Source organism: Phascolarctos cinereus, unplaced genomic scaffold, assembly GCF_003287225.1.
Source record: "Phascolarctos cinereus isolate Bilbo 61053 unplaced genomic scaffold, phaCin_HiC Scaffold_4;HRSCAF=312, whole genome shotgun sequence".
NCBI lineage: Eukaryota > Metazoa > Chordata > Mammalia > Diprotodontia > Phascolarctidae > Phascolarctos > Phascolarctos cinereus.
Window position 1 is genome coordinate 685,700,539 of NW_027555847.1, and position 21,868 is coordinate 685,722,406.

At 42.0% G+C, this 21,868-nt stretch overlaps 1 protein-coding gene across 1 annotated transcript in view; it reads left to right on the plus strand.

The window, feature by feature from the left end:
- The window catches only part of GALNT9 (polypeptide N-acetylgalactosaminyltransferase 9), a 285,945-nt gene that overhangs the window by 251,370 nt on the left and 12,707 nt on the right, over nt 1-21,868 (plus strand). The window contains exons 7-9 of the mRNA XM_021004317.2: nt 1,665-1,850; nt 8,964-9,101; nt 10,902-10,997. Of these exons, the coding sequence (XP_020859976.1) occupies nt 1,665-1,850; nt 8,964-9,101; nt 10,902-10,997 (420 nt within the window). The remainder of the gene's footprint in view (nt 1-1,664; nt 1,851-8,963; nt 9,102-10,901; nt 10,998-21,868) is intronic.

Here is a 21,868-nt window from a genome sequence, read left to right on the forward strand (position 1 = left end):
GTATGGTACCAAGCACTGTGGATACGAGAAAAGCAAAAGGGAGTCCCTTTCTCCAAGGAACTCACAGCCTAGTGGAAGAGACAACATGTACTGTAGACAACATGTTAAGTAATCAGGTATATATATAAAGGCTATAGAGGAGACTCAATCCCAGGTTCCTCCAGATACCAAGTCCAGCACTGTTCACTATACTGATTTCACCTAAGACTTGATCTTGCCATCATGGGACTCACCATTTGGTTAAGGATGTCAAGACATAAACATAGGTAATTATAAAGTCAAGTATAGATGAGACAGGAGCAGGGAACAACAGGATCTGAAGGAGGGAGAGCTTGCTTCTGATTCGGAAAATCAGGGAAAGTTCCCTGGAGGCAGCAGCAATGGAGCAGGGCTTCCTAGGATGCAGAGAGTTTCAACAGGCAAAGATGAGGACCTGGTGATTCTAGGAAGAAGTAACATGGGAGTCAAAGCCTTAAAGATAAGAAAAGAAAAGATGAATTTGGGAAATTGTGAGTCATCCAGTTTGCCTGGAATATTCAGTCATGAAATGATTGTTTAGGAGACTGGAAGAAGATGCTAGCACAAGCTGTATCTGCTGGGCTGCAGTGGAGCTGGGTTGTAGAGGGGCCATAGAATCATAGAATGAAGACCTGGAAAGGATCTCAAGATCTTCTAGCCCGATGCCCTCATTCTTCAGGTGAGGGAACTCAAACCCAGGGAGATATAGTAACTTGTCCATTCATTGGGACAATCAGTAGCAGGTTTTCTGACTCCAAATTCGTTGCCCTATGTTGCCACTTTAATATCATCCTGGGGAGTCTGGATTTTATTTAGCAAGGAGTTATGAGAGGCTATGGAGCCCATCAGAGGTGGTCATTCAGGAATCTAAGACATTAGTATAGATGTGCTAGAAAAATTGTGAAATCTCCTCCTCAAGAAGTATTTAAGAATAAGAGATAGTGCTTGTTCTCACTTGTCCCTGAGAAGAGGGTGGATTGTGCCCTATGTTACTCCTAGTTATGACTCCCACTTCCTCAGGGAAGTTCTATCTCTCCTGGGCTTGTCTGAATCAAAGAAAGCTTGGGACTTAAGAATGTGAGATTCACATTTTCAGAAGACAGAACACATTGAGAGACAGGGTGTTGTAAAGGATGCTCCATTTGGAGCCTGAGGTCCTGGGTTCAAATTCTGTGTCTACTACTTACCATCTGGGTGGCCTTGGGCAGACCTTTCTAGATCTCAATTTCCTCCCGAAGTTTGTACACATTTTGTATGTGTTTATGTATGTGCTTCCTGTCTGCCCAATAGACTGTAAGCTCTTTGAGGGCAGAGACTATCTTGACTTTTGTCTTTGTATTATTCCTAGTACCTATCACAGTACCCAGTACAGGCAAGGTACTTAATAAATGCCTATCAATCAATTGAGTTGGGTTATGTTGGTTAACAGTTATTAAAGTCCAAATTAGTTGTGACTTAACACATCTGTAAGAATCAATTAGTTTCATTCACACTGAGTGAGCAAGTCAAATATTCAGCTTGTTGGCGACCCTAGTGGTTACTGCAGGGCCAACGTATAACAAAAATGTTTCCACTCCACTTTCCCTCATCTGAGACGGGGTTTCCTGGCCACGTTCACAGCCCAGGTCTCCATCCTCTCTCTCCAGGTCTGGCAGTGTGGGGGCAGCATGGAGGTACTGCCCTGTTCCCGTGTGGCCCATATCGAGCGCACAAAGAAACCCTACAATAACGACATTGATTACTATGCAAAGAGAAATGCCCTGAGAGCCGCAGAGGTCTGGATGGATGACTTCAAGTCCCACGTGTACATGGCCTGGAACATCCCCATGACGGTGAGCACCCAGTGGACAGGCAGAAGCTGGAAAGGGCTGAGGGAGGGGGAGCAAACTAAACTTTGCAGCCATCTGAAGGAGGGTTCTGTTGCCTCTAGGAAATATCTCAATCATCTACCTCTTCCCTCACTATTTACTGGAACAAAAACAGAAAGTCCTGATAAGACAACAGCGGAAAATTGCAGCAAATATTGAACTATCTTCAGGCTTCAGTTTTGGAGAGCCCCCTCATGGCTGCCAACCCCAGAACTAAAAGCAATGGGTAGATGTGGAAAAAAAGACAAACAGGGATAATAAAAGAAAAATATTTTTGGCTGTAACTAGCAACTTTGGTGCTCAGGGCAAGCAGCATGAAGTGTACCTTCAAATGAACTTTGTGATTCAATACTTAATGATACAAAAAGTAATTGAGACAGTTGAGTGGGAGAAGGGAATAAGTTATCGTGGGAGTTCAGGGGTGAGTTTTATTAACAGACTTAAGGATTAATCATTTCTTATTTAACCAATCAACAAGCATTTATTAAATGGTTGACTATATGCCAGGCACTGTGCTAAGTGCTAGGGATACTAAGAAAGATCCTAAGTTCGGTTTCTGAAGTTATACATGTTTTAAACTTTTTGTATTGTCTAAATTTTGGCCCCCAGGACAAAGCCTCACTTGCTCTACTCTAGGTATGACTTTGATTGGAGCTATTGCTGTCCAGAATGGGCTACCTTAGGAAGTAGCAGGAACACCTCCCTTCCCTGCTCCCAACTAGAGGTCTTCCATCAGAGAATGAATGACCACTTATCTGGGATGTTGTAGAGGGAATTCCTGTAAAAGTTGAACTATATGAACCCTGTGATCTCTTCCAACTTTGAGAATGTGTGTGTGTGTATGTGTGTGTGTGTGTGTGTGTGTGTGTGTGTGAGAGAGAGAGAGAGAGAGAGAGAGAGAGAGAGAGAGAGAGAGAGAGACAGAGGTGGAAAGGGAGACAGAGACCAAGGCACAGAGAGAAATAGAGACAAAGAGATAGAAACAGAAAGAGAAAAAAGAGAGAGACAAAGAAAAGGAGAGATAGAGACAGAAAGAGGAAAAAGAGATAGAGAGAGACAGGAATATAAAGAGAGACACAGATAGTCAGGAAGGGACAGATACATAGAGAAAGAGCTGGTAAATAGACATATGCATAGTATGGTTTTGTGTGGGTGGGTGGGTGGGTGGGTGGGGAGAGGTGCTGCGTGTAGGTTTGGGAAAGGAGAGAAAGAAGGGACAATTGGAGTACCTGCCCTCTCAGATCCCTTTCAAATCTAAATTAGTTTGTCCCGTCTATGAAATCTGGACAGAACTGGCCTAAGTGAACCTAAGGACCAGGCAGCATTTACTTGAGGCCTTCATGCTGTTCTCAGCAAAACACAGATCCTAAGGAATGGTGAGGAAGAGAGGGTGGAGGAAATTAATGCAGACACACTCTAGGACAAAAACCCTGGCTGAGTAATCTGCTTGATGCCAAACAGCCTAGCAAGGAAATTCAGAGGAGGAGTGGAAAACATGATTTCCTTTCGTCTGCGTGTTTTTTGCTACGGGAGTTTTCAGATCAAAATGACAAAGGAAGGCAGTCAAAAAATGCCCTCACCCACGAGCAAAGATGGAGAGAGAGCCCAGTGGAGCCCATAAAACCTTGTTTTCCATAAAATGAACTGATTCAGACAATGTACAACACGGCGGTGTCCCCATTAATACTCCCGCAGGAATTTATGATGCCCTGCTTGGTTGGACAGTGTATAAAGAATGAAGACTCCTGACCCACTGAGTTCTGTTGATCTAAGTGCTGCTTGGATACCCATCCCTGTATCAAATGAAGTCCTCACGCTCATGCCTAGGGCCGGGCAACCATGAGAGCTGCCATCACTGGCAGAATCAGGAGTCTGGGAACTACCCCTTCAGGTACCAGCAAAAACTCAAACCCACTTTCCATGCTCAGAACCCCTGTGAGCCCATGCATGCAGAACAGATGTATGCCCATACAATGAAATGCCTCTTCAAAGACTACACTGTCGAGATGGAAGCAACTACAGCTAGCATATTCGTTTTTATGGAGGATTTTAGACAGGTAGGTAGTCCAGCAGATAGAATGCCAGACCTCGAGTCAGGAAGACTCATCATCTTCCTGAGTTCAAATCTGGCCTCAGACACTTATGTGACCCTGGGCAAGTCATTTCATCCTGTTTGCCTCAGTTTCTTCATCTGTCAAGTGAGCTGGAGAAGGAAATGGCAAACCCCTCCAGTATCTTTACCAAGAAAGCCCCAAATAGAATCACAAAGAGTCAGACATGACTAAAATGACGAACAAAATGGAGGATTTTATTTTGTTCTGGTTTTTTAAGAGTCACTGTTCAAACTGTACTACACATGAAAGGCTCTAAGCTTTTACCTGAGTAGGAATCTCTCAGGTTGGGCCTCCTTCAACTAAGGTGATCTCAACTTTCTATGACTTAGTAAATAAGTCCTAGTGAGTTTCTTGGGGCCCAGAGAGGTTGTGACTTGCCCAGGCTTACAGAACTAGTAAGTATCAGAGTCAGGATTTGAACCCCGGAATTCCTGACAGCCAGCCCTGCACTCTCCATTATGCCAGATTGTTTCTGCTGTCTTGCAGGAAATGTCCCGATTAAGTAGAGCCTTTCCTCCTGACATGGGCTGTTCATTCAGCTAAGACTCATGTTAGGCAGGCATTCCACCTCCCTGTATAGGTCATGGGTTTTTTTTTTAATTACTGTCGATCCAGAGGTAGAGACACTTCAGAGGTCATCTCTTCCCATTCCCTCATTTTGCAGCAGTCCAGAGGATTTCATTGACTTGCCCAAGGTCACACAGCTACCAAATGGCTGAGCCAGGATTAGAGCCCAGGCCCTCTGTCTCTAAAACTAGGTGTATTACACCATCATCCAATTCCTATCTGGCTAGGGAATATGGCCTGTGTATCCATGATGGGACTAGGTATCCATATTGTATCCCTGTTATGGCTAAAGGCATCCATGTGGTTAACATCACACTAACTGCTAGCATTTATAGAGGGCTTTAAGTTTTGCAAAGTGCTTTACAAATACTATCTCATTTGGTCCTTGTAACAACCCTGGGAGGTGGCTGCTGTTATTATCATCTCCCTTTTTAACAAATGAGGACACTGAAGGGGCAGCTAGGTGGCACAGTGGTTAGAGCACCAGCCCTGAAGACAGAAGGACCTGAGTTCAAATCTGGCCTCAGACCAAACACTTGATACTTACTAGCTGTGTGACCCTGGGCAAGTCACTTAACCCCAATTGCCTAAAAGCAAAACCAAACAAACAAACAAAAAAAACAAATGAGGAAACTGAATCAGACAGAAGTGGAGTGACTTGCCCAGGGTCACACAGCTAGTTAGTGTCTGAGGTTGCATTTGAACTTGGGTCTTCCTGACTCCAGCTCCACAGCTCTATCCATTACACCACCAGCTGCCTCACTATTAACATGAGTACCTGCAGTCTCTATCTATTACTTCTCTTTCTGCACTGCAGAGACCAGCAAAACAGCCTTTTTTCTTTTATTTACACAGAGCACTCAAATCTCCCATCACTTTGCCTTTGCATAGGGTATTTCCCCATGCCTGGAATGCCTTTTCTTCACCTCTACCTCTGCTTCCCTTCTTTCAAGAATTAACTCATGCTTCCACCACCTGCATAAAGCTTTCCCTGATCCCTCCAACAGCCAGAGCCTTCCCTTCCAACTACATTGTATTGAGCTAACTTGTATTTATGTTGTATTTATTCTCCATATATATATGTATGTACGTATGTATGTGTGCACACACATACCTATACAGGCACGTGCTGGAGCCAGCTCGAGTCAGGTCCTGAGAGCAGATTATCAAATTTGTAATGTGAGCACTTAGACCACAAAAATTGGCAAATGCTACAAATAGAGCTTGATTTATTCTTTTGTTGCTTGTCTAGACTTAAGAAAGTGATGGAGAAAATTTGATGATGCAGATTAAACTTAAAAGTGTGCCATGCATGCTTTTTTTTTCATAGAGTTGGTTATTAAACATTTACCTGCATACCCCTGCATACATATACATATGCACATACATATATACATATAAAAACATGTGTATATATGTATTTCTGTACACACACACACACACACACACACAAAGATTTGAGAGGCGATGTAACTTAATGGATAGAGAATTGACCTCACAACCAGGAAGATCTGGGTTCAAGTTCACCACTGACACACACTGGCTGGGTGTCGCCAGGCAAGTCATTTAACTTATCAGTGCTGTAGACAGCTCTTTAAGAGCCATCTTCTTACAGAAAAGGTGCTGACCTGTATCAGTAAAGGAGTTTCCTCCTTTAAGAATAACCCATACCAGGGAAAGAGCAGGTCTAATTCCTAGCCCTAAAACTATCTATGTTTTTTTTTTTAATTTTCTTTTTTGGTGAGGCAATCAGGGTTAAATGACTTGCCCAGGGTCACACAGCTAGCAAGTGTCAAGTGTCTGAGGCCAGATTTGAACTCAGCTCCTCCTGAATCCAGTGTCAGAGCTCTATCCCCTGTGCCACCTAGCTGCCCCCAAAACTATCTATGTATCTGTTGTCTCCCAATAGAATGCAAGCTCCTTGAGAGTAGGGACTGTTTCTTTTTTTGATATATCTCCCCAGTGCCTGGTACAAACCCTGGCATATAGAAGGTGCCTAACACCTGTTGGGTAATTATTCAATTGATTGCCCTAAGAGTCAGGGAAATCTGGATTTGAGTCTCACTTCTAACTGTTTGACCCTTGGCCAGTCACAGATCTCTCAGTGCCCCCCAAGAACTCTCTACTACTATAAATTGCAGACCAGATAGATATCTGCAAGAGTAGAGGGAGTTCCTTAAACCAATGAAATCACAAGTTTAGATTTAAAAAACACATAAATCTTCAATATTAAAGTGCAAATGTCCACCAGGACTTCAGGACTTCAGTGATTTGCTATTTCATCATTGTACTCCCTCTACTATTGCAGATTGCTACTCCTCCATGACTTAGTCAGTCAACTGGTTTCATAAGTCTCTGAGACCAAAGAAGTCATCACTCTAAGGCAAACCTGGCAATAAGTCTCTCTGAACTGAGCCAGGAGCTAGGCTACCCCTTTGGGCAAGAGTCACCAGTACATTACCAGGTTCTACTCAAACTCTTCCCAGCCTGTTTAGATCTTCCTTTCCCTGCCAGAGCCTGAATCTTACCAGCACAGTCTTTGGAAACCTGCATACCATGAAGAGAAGGAAGGTTTTAATAGCAGCTCACCACACAATAAAGACCTTGATGTTTGGTGACCATCTGTCTTCAAAGGATATCATCAACCTTCAGCAAGCTCCTACTGGGTGTCAGATCCTATGGTCAGCTATGCTTGTGGGCAGCAGGAAAAGGATGAGATATAACGATAGCTTTTAGGGAACCATATAATACAATACTAATCACACCTTGTATTCTGTGCTGTACTCTTGGTCCTTCCAAGTTCTCAGGCAGCCGGGCATCACAGTAGATATACTGATTGACTTGAAGTCAAGAAGATCTGAGTTCAAATCCTGACTCAGATACTTACTAGGTGTGACCTCAGACAAGGTATTTCACCTTTCTCAGTCTCAGTTTCCTCATCTGTAAAATAGCAATATTTGTCTCATAGGGTTATAAAGATATTGAGATAGCATATGCAAAGTATTATATAAATGCTAGCAATTATTATCATCATCAAGTAGAGAGGAGGTTTTTCATAGAACACAGGAGAAACTAGCCATCCATGTGAGTTCTGTTTTTCAAAGTAGTCCCCATAAGAAGCTTTACACTTGTTCCTTAACCCCATTGCTAAAAGTGTATGTAGAGCTCGCTACTTTGGGGGACTTGCCTGAGGAGCTAGTAGGAGTCATACAAGAAAACCAGCCTAGCCTAAACACCCCCCTACCTTTGTTTCATGCATTGTCATGGCCAAATAATCCATTACCAAATGGGCAGCATACTGGTGATAAGTCTCTCCACACAATGGTTCAAGGAAAGCTGACTTGGACTTTCTAAGACTGTACTGCAACCCTTTTCATCCTAGGAGAGCCTAACACAGCTTGCACCCTGATATCATAGCCTTCAAGAATATTAATTTTATGTAAACTTTTATCAGTACGTGTTGTCTCCCCCAATAAAAAGTAAGCTCCATGAGGGCAGAGACAGCGTTGTTCTTATCTTTACATCCACAATGCCTAGCACAGTGCCCAATACATAATGGGTGCTTAATAAATTCTTACTGATTGATTCATGGGTCCCTTCCATACCCCAATAAGGTCTTCAGGTAGGACCTTACTCATCAGATTTGAGTCTATGTTCAAGAGTGATCAATCCCAGCTTTCAATGAAGATTTACCATCACTGGGGATCTTATGAAGACTCCTCTTTGGAAATTGCTTTGCCAGCTTTAAAAGCAATTTCCAAAGAGGAGTTTCCAAGGATGTCCTGATCTCTCACAACCTTGTTGAAATAAGTATGTAATACCCTAAGGGGACTCCTTAGAAGGGGACAAATAGCACTCATGTGGATGTATAAATTCTATGTATAAATTTTGTTCAACCTTCAATCCATCTACCTCATAGCCATTCCTCATCCACAGATGATCGACATCCACAGTCCAGAAGAAACAGTATAGCACACGGTCAGAGAGGGGAATATGAGTATCAGATGGAATAAATAAAATAAAGAACCACTAACGATCTAAACCATGTACTGGGAATGGGAGCACCCTTCCAGTGCTCAGTCACCCTTCTTGGATAATGTTGACACCTGCCACTTAACTCCTTAGCCCCCATTCCATTATACAGAATATATATATATATATATGTATATGTATATATGTATAATGCCAAGAGAGTGAGAGGAATAACTGACAGGTCAATACATGAGAGGACTAGCAAGGCAATTTTTAATTTGGGCAAGCCACTATAACCCATCTATAAAGAGCAAAAATTGGAGCAGATGATCTCTCAGGTCTATGATCCCATGTAAAGATCATCATGTGACCTACATGGTCAGCATACAGGACACCTGTGTCTCAATTCCCATTGAATTCACAGAACCCAGGAGTGGACTTTGGGGATGTGTCTGAGCGCCTTGCTTTGCGTCAGAGGCTCCAGTGTCGCAGTTTCAAGTGGTACTTGGAGAATGTGTACCCTGAGATGAGGATTTATAACAATACCATCACCTACGGAGAGGTAGGTACCATGCTGAAATATCACTTCTCATAGTTGGTATGCATCCTCCCGTGGACAAAGCTGGCTTCCCTGTCCTGTCCCCCTTAGTATGTCTCCCTCCTTTACAAGGTGTTTTGAGAAAAAATACCTTTTAAATCTGAAGGCACGACCAGAGTGTGAATTTTAATTGTCTTCCTAGACTCTGTCACCCAAAACATGCAAACCATTCAATCCAAAGTAAGTAAAAGCCATCTTTCCTACTTCTGTGAAGTATCCATGGTGACAATAAATACTTCACAGCAGGGATGCTTCTGCCTTTTTTTCTGCTTTTTTGTGTCTATGACACCTAACTAGTTGTGTGACCTTGGGCAAGTTATTTAACCTCTGTTTGCCTCAGTTTCCTCATCTGTAAGATAAGATGATAAAAGCACTTACCTCCCAGGGTGGTTGTAAACATGTAACATGTGAACATGTGGGAGAACATGTAAAGTGCATCATAAACCTTAAAGTTCAATATAAATGCTAGATATTATTATAAATTATTATTTATGTTATGAACCCTCTGGGTATCTGGTGAGGCTTGTAGATCCCTTCTCCAAATCATGTTTAAATAATTAAAGGAGATGTTAAATTTTAATTAGAAATTAGTGAAAATTATGATGAATTTTTTTTTCCCTATCCAAATTCATAGACTCTAAATTCTCCATGTACTCCAAGTCAAAAACCTCTGTCTTAGAGTTATCTGCCATACATGAAGGAGCCACGGCTTTGGTGGTTTAGGAAGCTCCCACTGTGGAAATTGCCTCTCCAATAGAGATTGCAACTTATCAATGATTTAGAGGAGCCCTAGGAAATTGCCAGAGGCACCTAGGGGTTAAACGACTTACCCAGGATCACATGGCTATTAAATGTGTCACAGGCAAGATTTGAACCTAAGGCTTCCTCACTAGAAGCCCAGCACTCTCTATTTGGCTCTCTCTGGCAAAGAATGCATAAAATCATCACTCTTTCCTTGCTGGTTTTTCTTTATGGCCTCAGCACCATGACAGGAATAACCAAGGAGCTTTTCCTTTAGAAATCAATAGTTTCTTTAAGGCTAAATAGACAAAACTTAGGAACTGGTTTCCTGTGCAAGATTAAGTAAGATCTACCATTTGGGGAATCTAGCTAAATCTGTTGGAGATTTGAAGCTGCATAATGTAGTTGCCAGAGTATAAACTTGGAGTCAGGAAGTTGTTGTTTCTCTCATTTTTTCAATCTTGGCCACCTCTTCTGAACCCATTTGAGGTTTTCTTGGCCAACATACTGGAGTGGTTTGCCATTTCCTTCTCCAGGTCATTTTACAGATGAGGAAACTGAGGCAAACAGGGTGAAGTGACTTCCCAGGATCACAGAGCTAATAAGTGTCTGAGGCCAAATTTGAACTCAAGTCTTCTCGATTCCAGGCTCAGTGCTCCAACTAGCTGCTATTATAAAGAGTGGACTGCCGTATGGCTCCACTCAGCCATCCGTACGAACTAGCCAGACCAAAACTCCCCTCGCTGACCACCATTCCCCTGTATATATTGTCACACACACCCCCTCCCCAATTAGAACATAAGCTCTTTGAAGACAAGGGAAGTCTAACCTTTGAATTCACGTCTCTAGTACCTATTACAGTGCGTGACATATAGTAAGCATTTTATTTCATTGCATCAATGAATGCATTTTCATTCATTTGTCCAATAATTCATTCATTCACTGGTGTGCCCAGTCCCTAGCCTCAGACCTGGGATGGACACTGGCTAATAATACAATTTCTCCTTTGGCTCCTGGACACAGGTGAGAAACAGCAAGGCCAGTGGCTACTGCTTGGACCAGGGGGCAGAAGACGATGATAGAGCAATACTATACCCTTGCCATGGGATGTCCTCACAGGTAAGCCCACCCACACCACTCACCAAAGGGACCATAGAGTAGAAATTGAGGAAATGGTACAGGATGGACACAATCTGCTGAGGCTGAAGGTTGGTTTTAGGGAGAAACCTAGATTTGGTTTGATCAGTGAGAGGCCAAGAAATGAGCACACACTGACATAGAGACAAAACTAGGAGTAGGCAATATAGGCAGCTTCTCATGGTGCAACACACTAGGGGCAGGACAAGGATTATGTTATGATATGAGATTAGTGATAAAATCTCCCCTCTCCATGGCAGGTGGGTCTTAAGTGTAAGCCGGCAAGTCACCTGTGTTATAGTGAAGGCTCCGAGCCTCCACTGGACTGTATCACACTTAGTCTTTTAAAAGGTAAAATTGGGTTTGTATTGCCATGATGGGGGAGAGAAAGGCCTGCAATTTTCAAACCTTTCTGGGGGCACTGAGGCATTTGGCCCCTGTTCTACATGAACCAAACCTAGTTATAACCTGGCTGAAAAAGCAAAATACATGAATACACTTCTGAAGGATTGTGTCCAGTTCTGGGGTGCCATGGCTTTGAAAAGGAAAGGCCCAGGTACACAGGAGCCTGTTCCAAAGGTTTCCCAGTGTGGCTCAGTGAATAGGGAGCTACATTTGGAGTCAGTTTGGATCTGATCCAGATACTTAGTAGCTTAGTAGACTCTCTTTGACTCAGATTTCCCATTTGGAATGGGACAGAATGGGATGGAATGGGATAGGAAGGGACGGGACGGGATGGGGATGGGATGGGATGGGATGGGATGGGATGGGATGGGATGGGATTCAACCTCCAATTTCATTGATTTAAGGAACTTCCTCTACTAGTGTAGATCAGTACCTGTTCTGCAACTTAGAGTCTTAGGATGATGCTTGGAGCACTAAGAGGTTAAGGGACTTGTCCAAGGTCACACAGCCAGCACGTGTCCTAGGTGGGTCTTGAGCCATCTTCCTGGCTTCATGTTCAACTCTCTATCCGTTATGCCATGCTTACACTTGTCTTCAAATGTGAAACAGAAATAATTATAATGATGATGATGATGATGATGATGATGATGGTGATGACAATGATGATGATAATAACAATAATAGCTCCTGACTCACCCAGTTATTGTGAAGACCAAATGAGATTATATTTATGAAGTATTTTAGAAGCACTATATAAATGTGACCTATTATTAACATTATGCATGTGAAAGCCAGTTAAAGAAACACAATGGGGATAGTAAGTCCAAAGGGGAAAAAAAGATAGGGGTAGCATGGTAACTACCCTCAGATATTCCAAGGACTATCCTGTTCTTGTCCTCAGGGGCCAGAATTAGAAGCAATGGGGAAGAATTTTCCCATTGATATTTGAGTTCAATATAAGAAAAAGTTCCTAACACTTAGGGGAAGTATAATGAGCTGCCATGGGAGGCTGTGGGTCCTCCCCCATGTTTCCAAATGAAGGCTGGCTGATGGCCCCTCGGAAATGTTGTGTCAAGGATTGCAGGACCACAGCTCTACAACTGGAAGGGACCTCAAAGGACATCCAGTCCAATCCCTTCATTTTACAGAAAAGGAAATTGAGGTATCTGGAGGTGAAAGGACTTGCCTAGGGTCATCGAGATGATGACATTGGGATTTGAATCCCAGTCTTCTGATTACAAATCAATCTTGGAATATGGTTCTAGACTCCAAATCTCTTTCCATGGTACCTACCTCCTGTTCTTGTTCAGGTATGAGTTATCTGGTGCTAAGGTTCTTTGGTTCTGTGAGGCCTTAAATCAGGCACTGCACACAATGGTAAAAATGGGAAAAAAAACCACACGGGACTATAAATATAAAATCAGAAGGGTCCTCAGAAGTCATCTAGTTCAACCCCCTATTCTACAGATGAGAAAACAGAGGCCCAGCAAGGTGAAGTGTTTATCTAAGGTAATACAGGTGGTAAGTGACAGAGCCCAGATGCAAGCCCAAGATAAGAAATGCCTAATTTTTTCCACTCTCTGCTGCTTCTCCCCTGTTTATAGATTCAGTAATTAGGTAGTCCTTGGTGACTGTGCTGGAACATCTAAGAGACAGCTTGATGCTCCCACCATGATTTTCCCAGTGAGAGTTGGGACCTGGGGACCTTTGGGGAAGGGACAAGCTGAAGTAGAGGTCCCTGCCCAGGCAGGTGACCTTCAAAAAGGTCTCCTCCCCAGAAAGACATCAAAGACTTCTATGGACAAGCTTTTCTAGGGAAGGGATAAGCATCAATTCCACCCCCCCCCAACACACCACACCAATACACACTGCTGGAAACCAGCATCTTCCCACATTGATCTGGGGGCTCAAGACTGAAACTTAATGAACATTTCTATTCTATCTATCATTTCTCTTTAATAGGGTGCTCTGGCTCCCTGTGGATTTATTGCCTCTGGTTTTCTTCTTGTTAATTTTCCAATTTCTTTAGGAGACAAAAAGAGACCTCCCTGTTCCCAATTCATAGACAGAACTCAATGCTATTTCCAAGTGAATGGATTTTAAAAAAGGATTTCCCTCCCCACCTCTCCCCAGCCTCATGTTTTCAATAATGGCCCTCATTTTTAATGGGACTTGGATATTATTTAAATTAAACATAAGACTTCAATATTCTACCCCACGCTTCATGTGTCTTTTTGGACTCTATTGATGTGTTATCTAAATCCAGGCTGCATTAATGAACAAACACCCATTGGAGCAGAGAAAAATTGTGACCTTATCCCAGACAAGACGGTTAATGACAGTCCAGCCCGACAGATTGGCTTAGAATCGCCATTTGTACTACTGCAGAGCAACATGACGAGGTCTGCAGAGTGTAAATGGGGCTTACTGTGGTTAACTGCCATGCACTGATGGGCCAAACCTTATTACAACAAAGTAGAGAAGCGCCTGACTTCCCTTCCCTTCTTCCACCTTTAGTGGTCTCATTAAGAGATACTTGACTGACACTTTCCCAGTGAATTTTAGCTGAATAGCCTTCGATTGTGATAACAAAATGGAATTGCTAAATTAGATGCAAATGAGCTGCCCTTGAAGAAATCCAATTTGTGGAGCCTGTCAAAACTTGTGTGGATAATTCTACAGCGGGAGCCGTTTTTTCTATAGACCAGAAGGTTACCGGTTCAAGTTCTGTTAGAATGAACCCCTGTAATCTCCAGGCTTCAGGTTCTTCCAAGTAACAATATAAGGTAATGATGCAAGTAGGGTAGACTGAAGTTGATTTTTTCCACAAAAACTTCCCCATACTGTGGCTTAAATTGCCAAACTCAACGCTACCAAACACATTCAACTGAAACTTCTCTCTCCAAAGATGCTGATAGTCTAATTGCCAAATCCAGTGGCTTTTTCTCACTTCTCATCCCTCTTCACCTCTCTGAAGCCTGCTGTAGGTTAGGTACCATACAAAGTGCCAGGGATACAAAGAAAGGCGAAAGCATGGTCCTTGCCCTCAGGGGGCTCACCTTCTAAATGGAAGAGTCAACATGCAAACAACCATGATGCTATCACTGACCCGCTTTTCCTGAATATTCTTTCCCTTCTGGGTTATTGTGGCATTGACCTCTCCTGTCTACCTGACCATTCCTTCTCGGTGTCCTTACCTGGATCTTCACGTAGCTCACACCTCCTGGATATCCAATAATCTACCTTGGATGCTTTTCTCTTTTCCCTGTACACAGGGGATCTTAACCTGTGACACTGGGTCTTTTAAGACATATTTTGATAACTATATTTCAATATAATTGCTTTTGTTGATAATCATATGTATTTTATTTTATGTGTTTAAAAACTTGACTCTAAGAAGGGGTCCATAGGCTTCTCCAGATTTCCAAAGGGGTCCATGACAGCAAAAAGATTAACCCCTGTTCTATACTATCCCACTTGGTGACCTCATCAGCTCCCATGGATTTAACTATCATCTCTATGCAAATGATTTTCAGATCTATATACAGTTTTCAGCTGTTGAAGCTCGAAACTACACAAAGACTTTTGGGATCCCCTATATCCAGCCCTAATCTCTTTCCTGAGTGCCACATCACCAACTGGTATCTGGATGTCTGCTAGGAATATCAAACTCAACATGTCCAATGTAGAATTCAGCATTTCCCTCAAACTCTTTCCCATCTGGAACTTCAATTTTACTGCTGAGAAGACCACCCTCTTCACAGTCACAAAGACTGGCAACTTCAGGGTCATCTTCAACTCTCTTGAATTCACCCCACTTCTCTAATCTGTTGCAAAATCTTGTCATGTCTGCTTTCACATTTCTCATTTATATCCCCTTCTCTCCATTCAAATAGCCCCGGTGTAGGCCCACGTCACCTCTCACCTAAATTATTGCAATGGCCTCCTAGCTGGTCTTCCAGCCTTAAATTTCTCCCACTCCAATCCACTCTCCACTCAGCTGCTATGATTTTCCTAAACCATAGGTCTGACCACATCATGCCGTTACTAAAAAAAAAAAAAAACGCCAACGTCTCCCCTTCACCTCCAAGATCAAATACAAAATCCTCCATTGGAGATTTAAAAATCTTCCCAATCTCTTTCCCATGTTTCCAATCTCCTTACCCTTTATTCCCCATCTCCACACTCAACTGTCTAGCAAACTATGTTTTTGCTGTTCCTCACATGTCACTGTCTCCTAAGCTTTAAAAAGATAATGGTAAGGAAACATTTTTTAAAAAAGGAAAGGAAAGGAAAATGTCTCCCAGGCTCTGTCCATTTTCATTGGCTCTCCCCCCAAGGACGGAATTCTGTCCCTCATCACCTTCCCCTCCTAGCTTCTCTGGCTTCCTTTAAAACTCAGCTCAATTACCACCTTCTATAGACCTTTCTTAGTGCACACACACATACACACACACACCCCTTATTGTCCTGCCCCCTCTCCTCCTCCCCAGTGCCATCCTACTGAGACTGCCTTCCATTTACAAGAACATGTCTCTCCTATTACGTTATTAGTTTCTTCAGAGCAGCCACAGTGTTTTGACCTTTCTCTACATCCCTGGCATTTTGCAGTGCTTAGCACACAGTAGGCACTTGAATGTTTGTTGACTGTTGACTTACTAAGGAACATAGCTTTATTGTTTAGTTTGAACCTGTCCACATTACTCCAGTTCAAGGCCAGTTCACATAAGGAGAGAAGAGAAATGAATAAATGATGCTTTCAAACTCACCAGCCTGCAGCAGGAATTTGCTAGTTTTTATATGTTCTCTCTCTAATGCTTTGTCCACCAACAAAAGCCCTTATGGAATGAAACTTTCAGAGAAGCTTGGGGATTCATTTGGGATTGAGGATAGGATAGGGTTGGAAAGAAGAGAAACAGCTCCATGGGGAAGGCCATCCTAGAAGCACCCTGCTGTAGCTAATAGATACAGCCTCTTCACTCCTGAACCATTCCCTCATTTCATCCTTCATGGTCTCTCCCTCTGGAAGCAAAGAACCCAGAGGCTCAGACATGCCATGCTGAGAAGAGGTAGGGTGTTCTTCATCCTCTCTAAACATAGCCCATCTTCAAATATAAAACAACCTTCTCTCTGGCTGCTCTGCTGGGAACACCACGATAAGGGGGATTATTGCATCTTAGACCCCTCTCTTGCACAATCATTATCCCTTTAGGCAAAATGCCCTTAGGGTTCAGCTATTCCAATTCTATATCAAGGTTCACTGGCCTCTTCTGTGCTTTCTGATGCATCATTATTTCTCCCTAAAGAGGAATGTGCTCGTTGCCTGAGACTGATCTCCACCTGAGGAAGAGTGGCTGATGGGAAAACTAATCCACCAGATCCTCCCACTGCACATTCTTATGTCTTTTTCTCATTGGAATTCTGCAGTGGCCTGAATGGGGCTTAGCCTATCAGAGAAGAGCTGCTTTTATCTAAGCTGGACATTTTTTTTTTTTGCAGATAAACATGACTTGGAGTTAGTCACTTGCCTCCAAGTTAATTTAATGATTACACAGCTGAAAAACTTGTATCTTCTCCACTACCAGTTACACAATTAATTCAGTGTGAGGACCACAGCTGTACAGCCCTAATTCAAAGCATTGGGAGGTGGCAGCCCCACTTGATAAAAATGGTAAGGAAACATTAAAAAAAAAAGAAAGGAAAGGAAAACATCCATCATTGGCCTGAGATCAGCCTTACTTGAAACATCTGGATTTTCATCTCGTGACATTTCCCTGGCTTTAGGTTCTAGCCACTTTTCTGCCATGGAGAAGGGCTCTAGTGGGTGAAGAGATAGGAAGAGGGATTTGGGCAAATGTGGAGTTGTGACTTGGAATCAAGAAGACCTGGGTTTGAATCTTGCTTCAGACACATGTATTAGCTCTACGACCTAGTCAAATTACTTAACCTCTCTGGGTCTCAGTTTCCTCATTAGTAAAATGAGGGAGGTGGAAATAATGACTTCAAAGGTCCCTTCCATCTTTAAATCTATGATTTTGTAATCATCTCTAACCAGAAGACAAGGCAGGTATGTCATAGTGCATTAGGTTTTATATCTGGAGTCAGGAGAAACAGGGTTTGAATCCTGTTTCAGACACACTTATAAACCGTGTAATCTCTGGGCAAGTGACTTAATCCCTGTGAACCTTAGTTTCTCCATCTGTAAAGTGAGGGCATTAGATACCAAAGCCTTTAATGTTCCTATGAGCCTATGATTTAAGTCTGGTCAAAAATCATACCATATGAAGGTTAGAAGCCTCTTTGTAAGGCAGATTCATACAGCATCGATTGCTGGCAATCCTATCCTCATCCTTGGCCCTTCACTTACCCAATCCCTATCCAACCTTCAAGGCCTGACCAATAAAGTAGATGTGATCTTAGACTCCATTAAGCAAGCCATAGTTTTCAGAATGTGGGACAAGATGGCCCAGCCATCCTCCAACATGTCTGACCCCACCTGGAGTCTCCAATCAGTCCTAGGTCCACATTTTTAGAAGATACTTGATAAGGTAAAGGTGACAAAAATGCTGAAGTATCCCAAAATCATGCCATATGAGAATCAAGTATGCTGAGGATACTTGGCCCAGGCAAAAGAAATTCCAGGATGGCATAGCAAGTGTCTGCAAGTAATTGGAATGACTGCTGTGAAGAAACAGAAATAGTCTTTTTCTGTCTGACCCCGAGGGTGGAAGGGAGAGCAATGAGTATAAGGTCCAGGGCTAGAGTTAAGCTTGATATCAAGGGAAAAAGATCTATGAGTTTAATAAGATTATGAAATTACCAGCAGATACCAGGCATTGTCCCAGATATGTAAATAAGTAATCAGCCCCTCCTTGTTAAAGCACATCTCCTTTAATTGTGTGGTCTCTTGTATACCTACTGCATGGGCGTGTTTAGACTAGAGAAGAGAAACCTTATGGGGAACATGGGAGAATGAGAGCTGATAGTTCTCTTACAATATTCAAAGGACTGTTGTGTGGAAAAGGGAATAATTGGGTTCAGTTTCACCCCAAAGAGCACATCTAGAGGGAGGAAGGAACTGAGCATTTATTAAGCACCTAGCATGTACCAGGCACTGTACCAATCACTTTACTAATAGTATCTCATTTAATCCTAATAGAAACCCTGTGAGGTAGGTGTGTTATTATTATCCCCATTTTACAGATGAGGGAAGGGAGGCAAACACAGGTTAAGTGACTTGCCCAGGGTCACACAGCTTAGAAGGCCGGAGTTGAACTCAAGTCCTCCTGACTCCAAGCCAAGAGCTCTATCCAATGTGCTACTTAGTCCCCTCTAACAGTAGGAGGGGGGAGGAGGAGGGGCTTGCAAAGGCACAAATTTAGACTGAACATCAGGAAAGTTTTCCTAATGAGTTAAGCCGTCCAAAAGGGGAATAGGATGCCTGGGAGGGACTGAGACCTCTTCATTAAAAACTTTAAAACAGAGCCTGTATAACCACTGGTAGAGGGGATTCTCACAGATGTGCATACACATGCTTGCCATAGCAAAGAAGGCAGAGCTCAAGGAATGGATGCCTCTGAGCAAAAGAGAAACAGCAAACATTTTTTCTCCTTTTCTTCACATTTTGGTCAGCTTTTATTTAAGGCGAAGTCTTTGTTGAGAAAATTTCCTTTCAAACACTCCTGGAAGGCAGAGGGGCAACACAGCCAGTGTTTAATGCCAGTCTGTCAAACTCCATCTTCACAGCTGATGCCTTTGGCAGTTCTATAAACAGGTGGACAGTCTCACACTTTGTCTCTCTTGATTGAAAATTAGTCTGGGCAGATTCACAAGTTCTAGGAAGTGGAGATTAAAAGCTACTTTCAGCTATCAGGATGTCAGCAGCCAGGCAACTCTTGGCAATGGGAAGGGACTTACTCTCTGAGGACACACATGGATGCATATGTAAGTAGCTATTGCACATTGCCCATTCCTTGCAGATGGGGAGGGACAGGGGGTGCTGAGAGGATAGGTGCAGGAGATTCTTCAGGCCATGACTTATCCCCCCAAGAGCAGAGCTGGAAACAAGTGTGAGGAATCCTAGGATTGTCACTGTGCATTGTGAGGTACTGAACAGATTGACAACCAGAGGACCTGTGTCCAAATCTCAGCTCGGCTATTTACTAACTGAAAGACCTTGGTCAAGTCATGGCCCTTTCCTGGTCATCCATTTCCCTATCCATAAAATGAGGGTGTTCAGCTGGATGAGTTCTAAGGTCTCTTCCAGCTATAATAATATTATAATGATACAATGTAACATTATTTGTAGTATTATGTTAAGTAATACAATACAATATTAATTAATATTGGTTTTGTACAAAATTAATAATTTATATTATATTTATATTCTTATAGCTAGAAGAGGCTATAAATATAACTAGATGTTTTATAATATAGTATTATATAATAATATTATATCATATATAACAATTATATCATGATATAATATTACTATTATTATAGTGGTATAATATTAGCTAATATTTATATAGCACTTTAAGATATACAAGGTGTGGTGATTACACAGCTGGAAAGCCCTGTAACAGCCCCATTTTACACGTTACTTCATCTAATCTATAAGCTTTAAATCCGTGGATCTTCAAGTTCTCCTTTTGGTAAGCCTTTTTTTTTTCAGCACAAACATTTCTTAATATTTCCAGCCCTGACCCCCACTTATAGAACCCTCCCCATCACAGAGAAAAATCGTCATGTGAAATAAATGTGCACCATGATTACATCTGGTAGCGTCTTCAACATTCAGTGCTTGGTGCCCCCTATCTCTCTATCAAGAGAAGGAAAGGGTATTTCTCCATCTTTCATGGGATCATAGATTAAAAACTGGAAGGAATCATAGAATCTTAAAGTATTTATTAAGCTCCTACTGTGCTCTGGGCACTGTTCTAAGTGCTGTGGATACAAGTACAAGAAGTGAAACAATATTTTTGCAAAGAGTGGAACAATCATTTACATTCTAATGGGATAGACAAGAAGTGCATATTAAAAATATAGTGTAAACGTAAAGTTAATAAATGCAAATATATACAAAGTAGGCAAGGAGGGATGAAGGATATTAGTAGTTGAAGGGATCAAGAAAGATTTTATGGAGATGAGAATGCTTGAACTGGCTCTCAAAGAAAGAGAGCCCCTCAATGAGACAATGCTAAGGCAGAAATCCACTCCCGGTATAGGAGGTGGCCAAGAGAAAAGCATGGAGATGCAAAATGGAGTGGCATGTGTAAAACACAGAGAGAAGGAGAGTTAAGCTAGATTGTAGAGTGCAAGAAAGGGAGTGATAACTAATAATAGATCAAGGGCTGGAAAGGGTTTTAAGGAACATTTAGTCTAATTCCTTCATTTTACCAATGAGTAAAATTGGGCCAGAGAGATGAAGTAATATGACTGAGGGCGCATAAGCAATGAATGGCAGAACCTTGATTTGAACACAGGTCCTCTGACTCCAAAGCACTTTTTCCACCATACGACTCAGTCCTCTAGAACCAAGATTGATCACTGCCTTTTATCTGAATTCACCCATCATCTACTGTATGGATAGATGGATGGATGGAGGGATGGATGGATAGAGGGATGAATGGATGAATGAAAGGATGGAGGGAGGGAGAGATGGATGGATGGATGGATGGATTTACATTGTTGTGATCATTGTATTGTGTAATCAATATATTACTCTCCAAACTATGTTCTCTTCAGTCTGCATCAGTTCACACTGGGTTTTCCCAGGTTTCTCTGATTTCTTCATATTCTCTGTTTCTTGCCACACAATGACGTCGCATGCCACAATTCATTCAGTCATTCCCCAATCAGTGAGTTCTCAACTTCCTTCCCAATTTTTTCTGCTAGAAAAAAAGTGCTACTAAGAATATTTTGGTATACACATACCATACATGTGTATTGGATATACACAAACACACACACACACACACACACACACACACATATATATATACATACATACACACACACATGCCAAATAAATGGACAGTATAGAATGGGAGTGATGTGTGATTCTTGAAAAGTCTCTCTTTAAAGTTATTAAACTATTCACATTTTCAACTTTAAAATTCCATTACCGGACATAATACCACAGATGTCAAAAACATAGAATGAATACCAATGTATATGTACAAATCTATGAATACACATGTATAGAGATATAGCTATACATATACAAATGTGTATGTAGATATAGCTATCTGGGTATACAAAAATATGTCTTTATGTATTTGTATATATGTGTATGTTTGTATTTTAGAGAGATATGCCTATAGATGCATACATATAGAAATGTGGAGAGAGATCCATCTGTACACATAAGCACAAATATCTCTATATAGATAACTACACCTATGCATATAGGTTTGTGTTTCTGCATATGCATGTGGATAGGATAG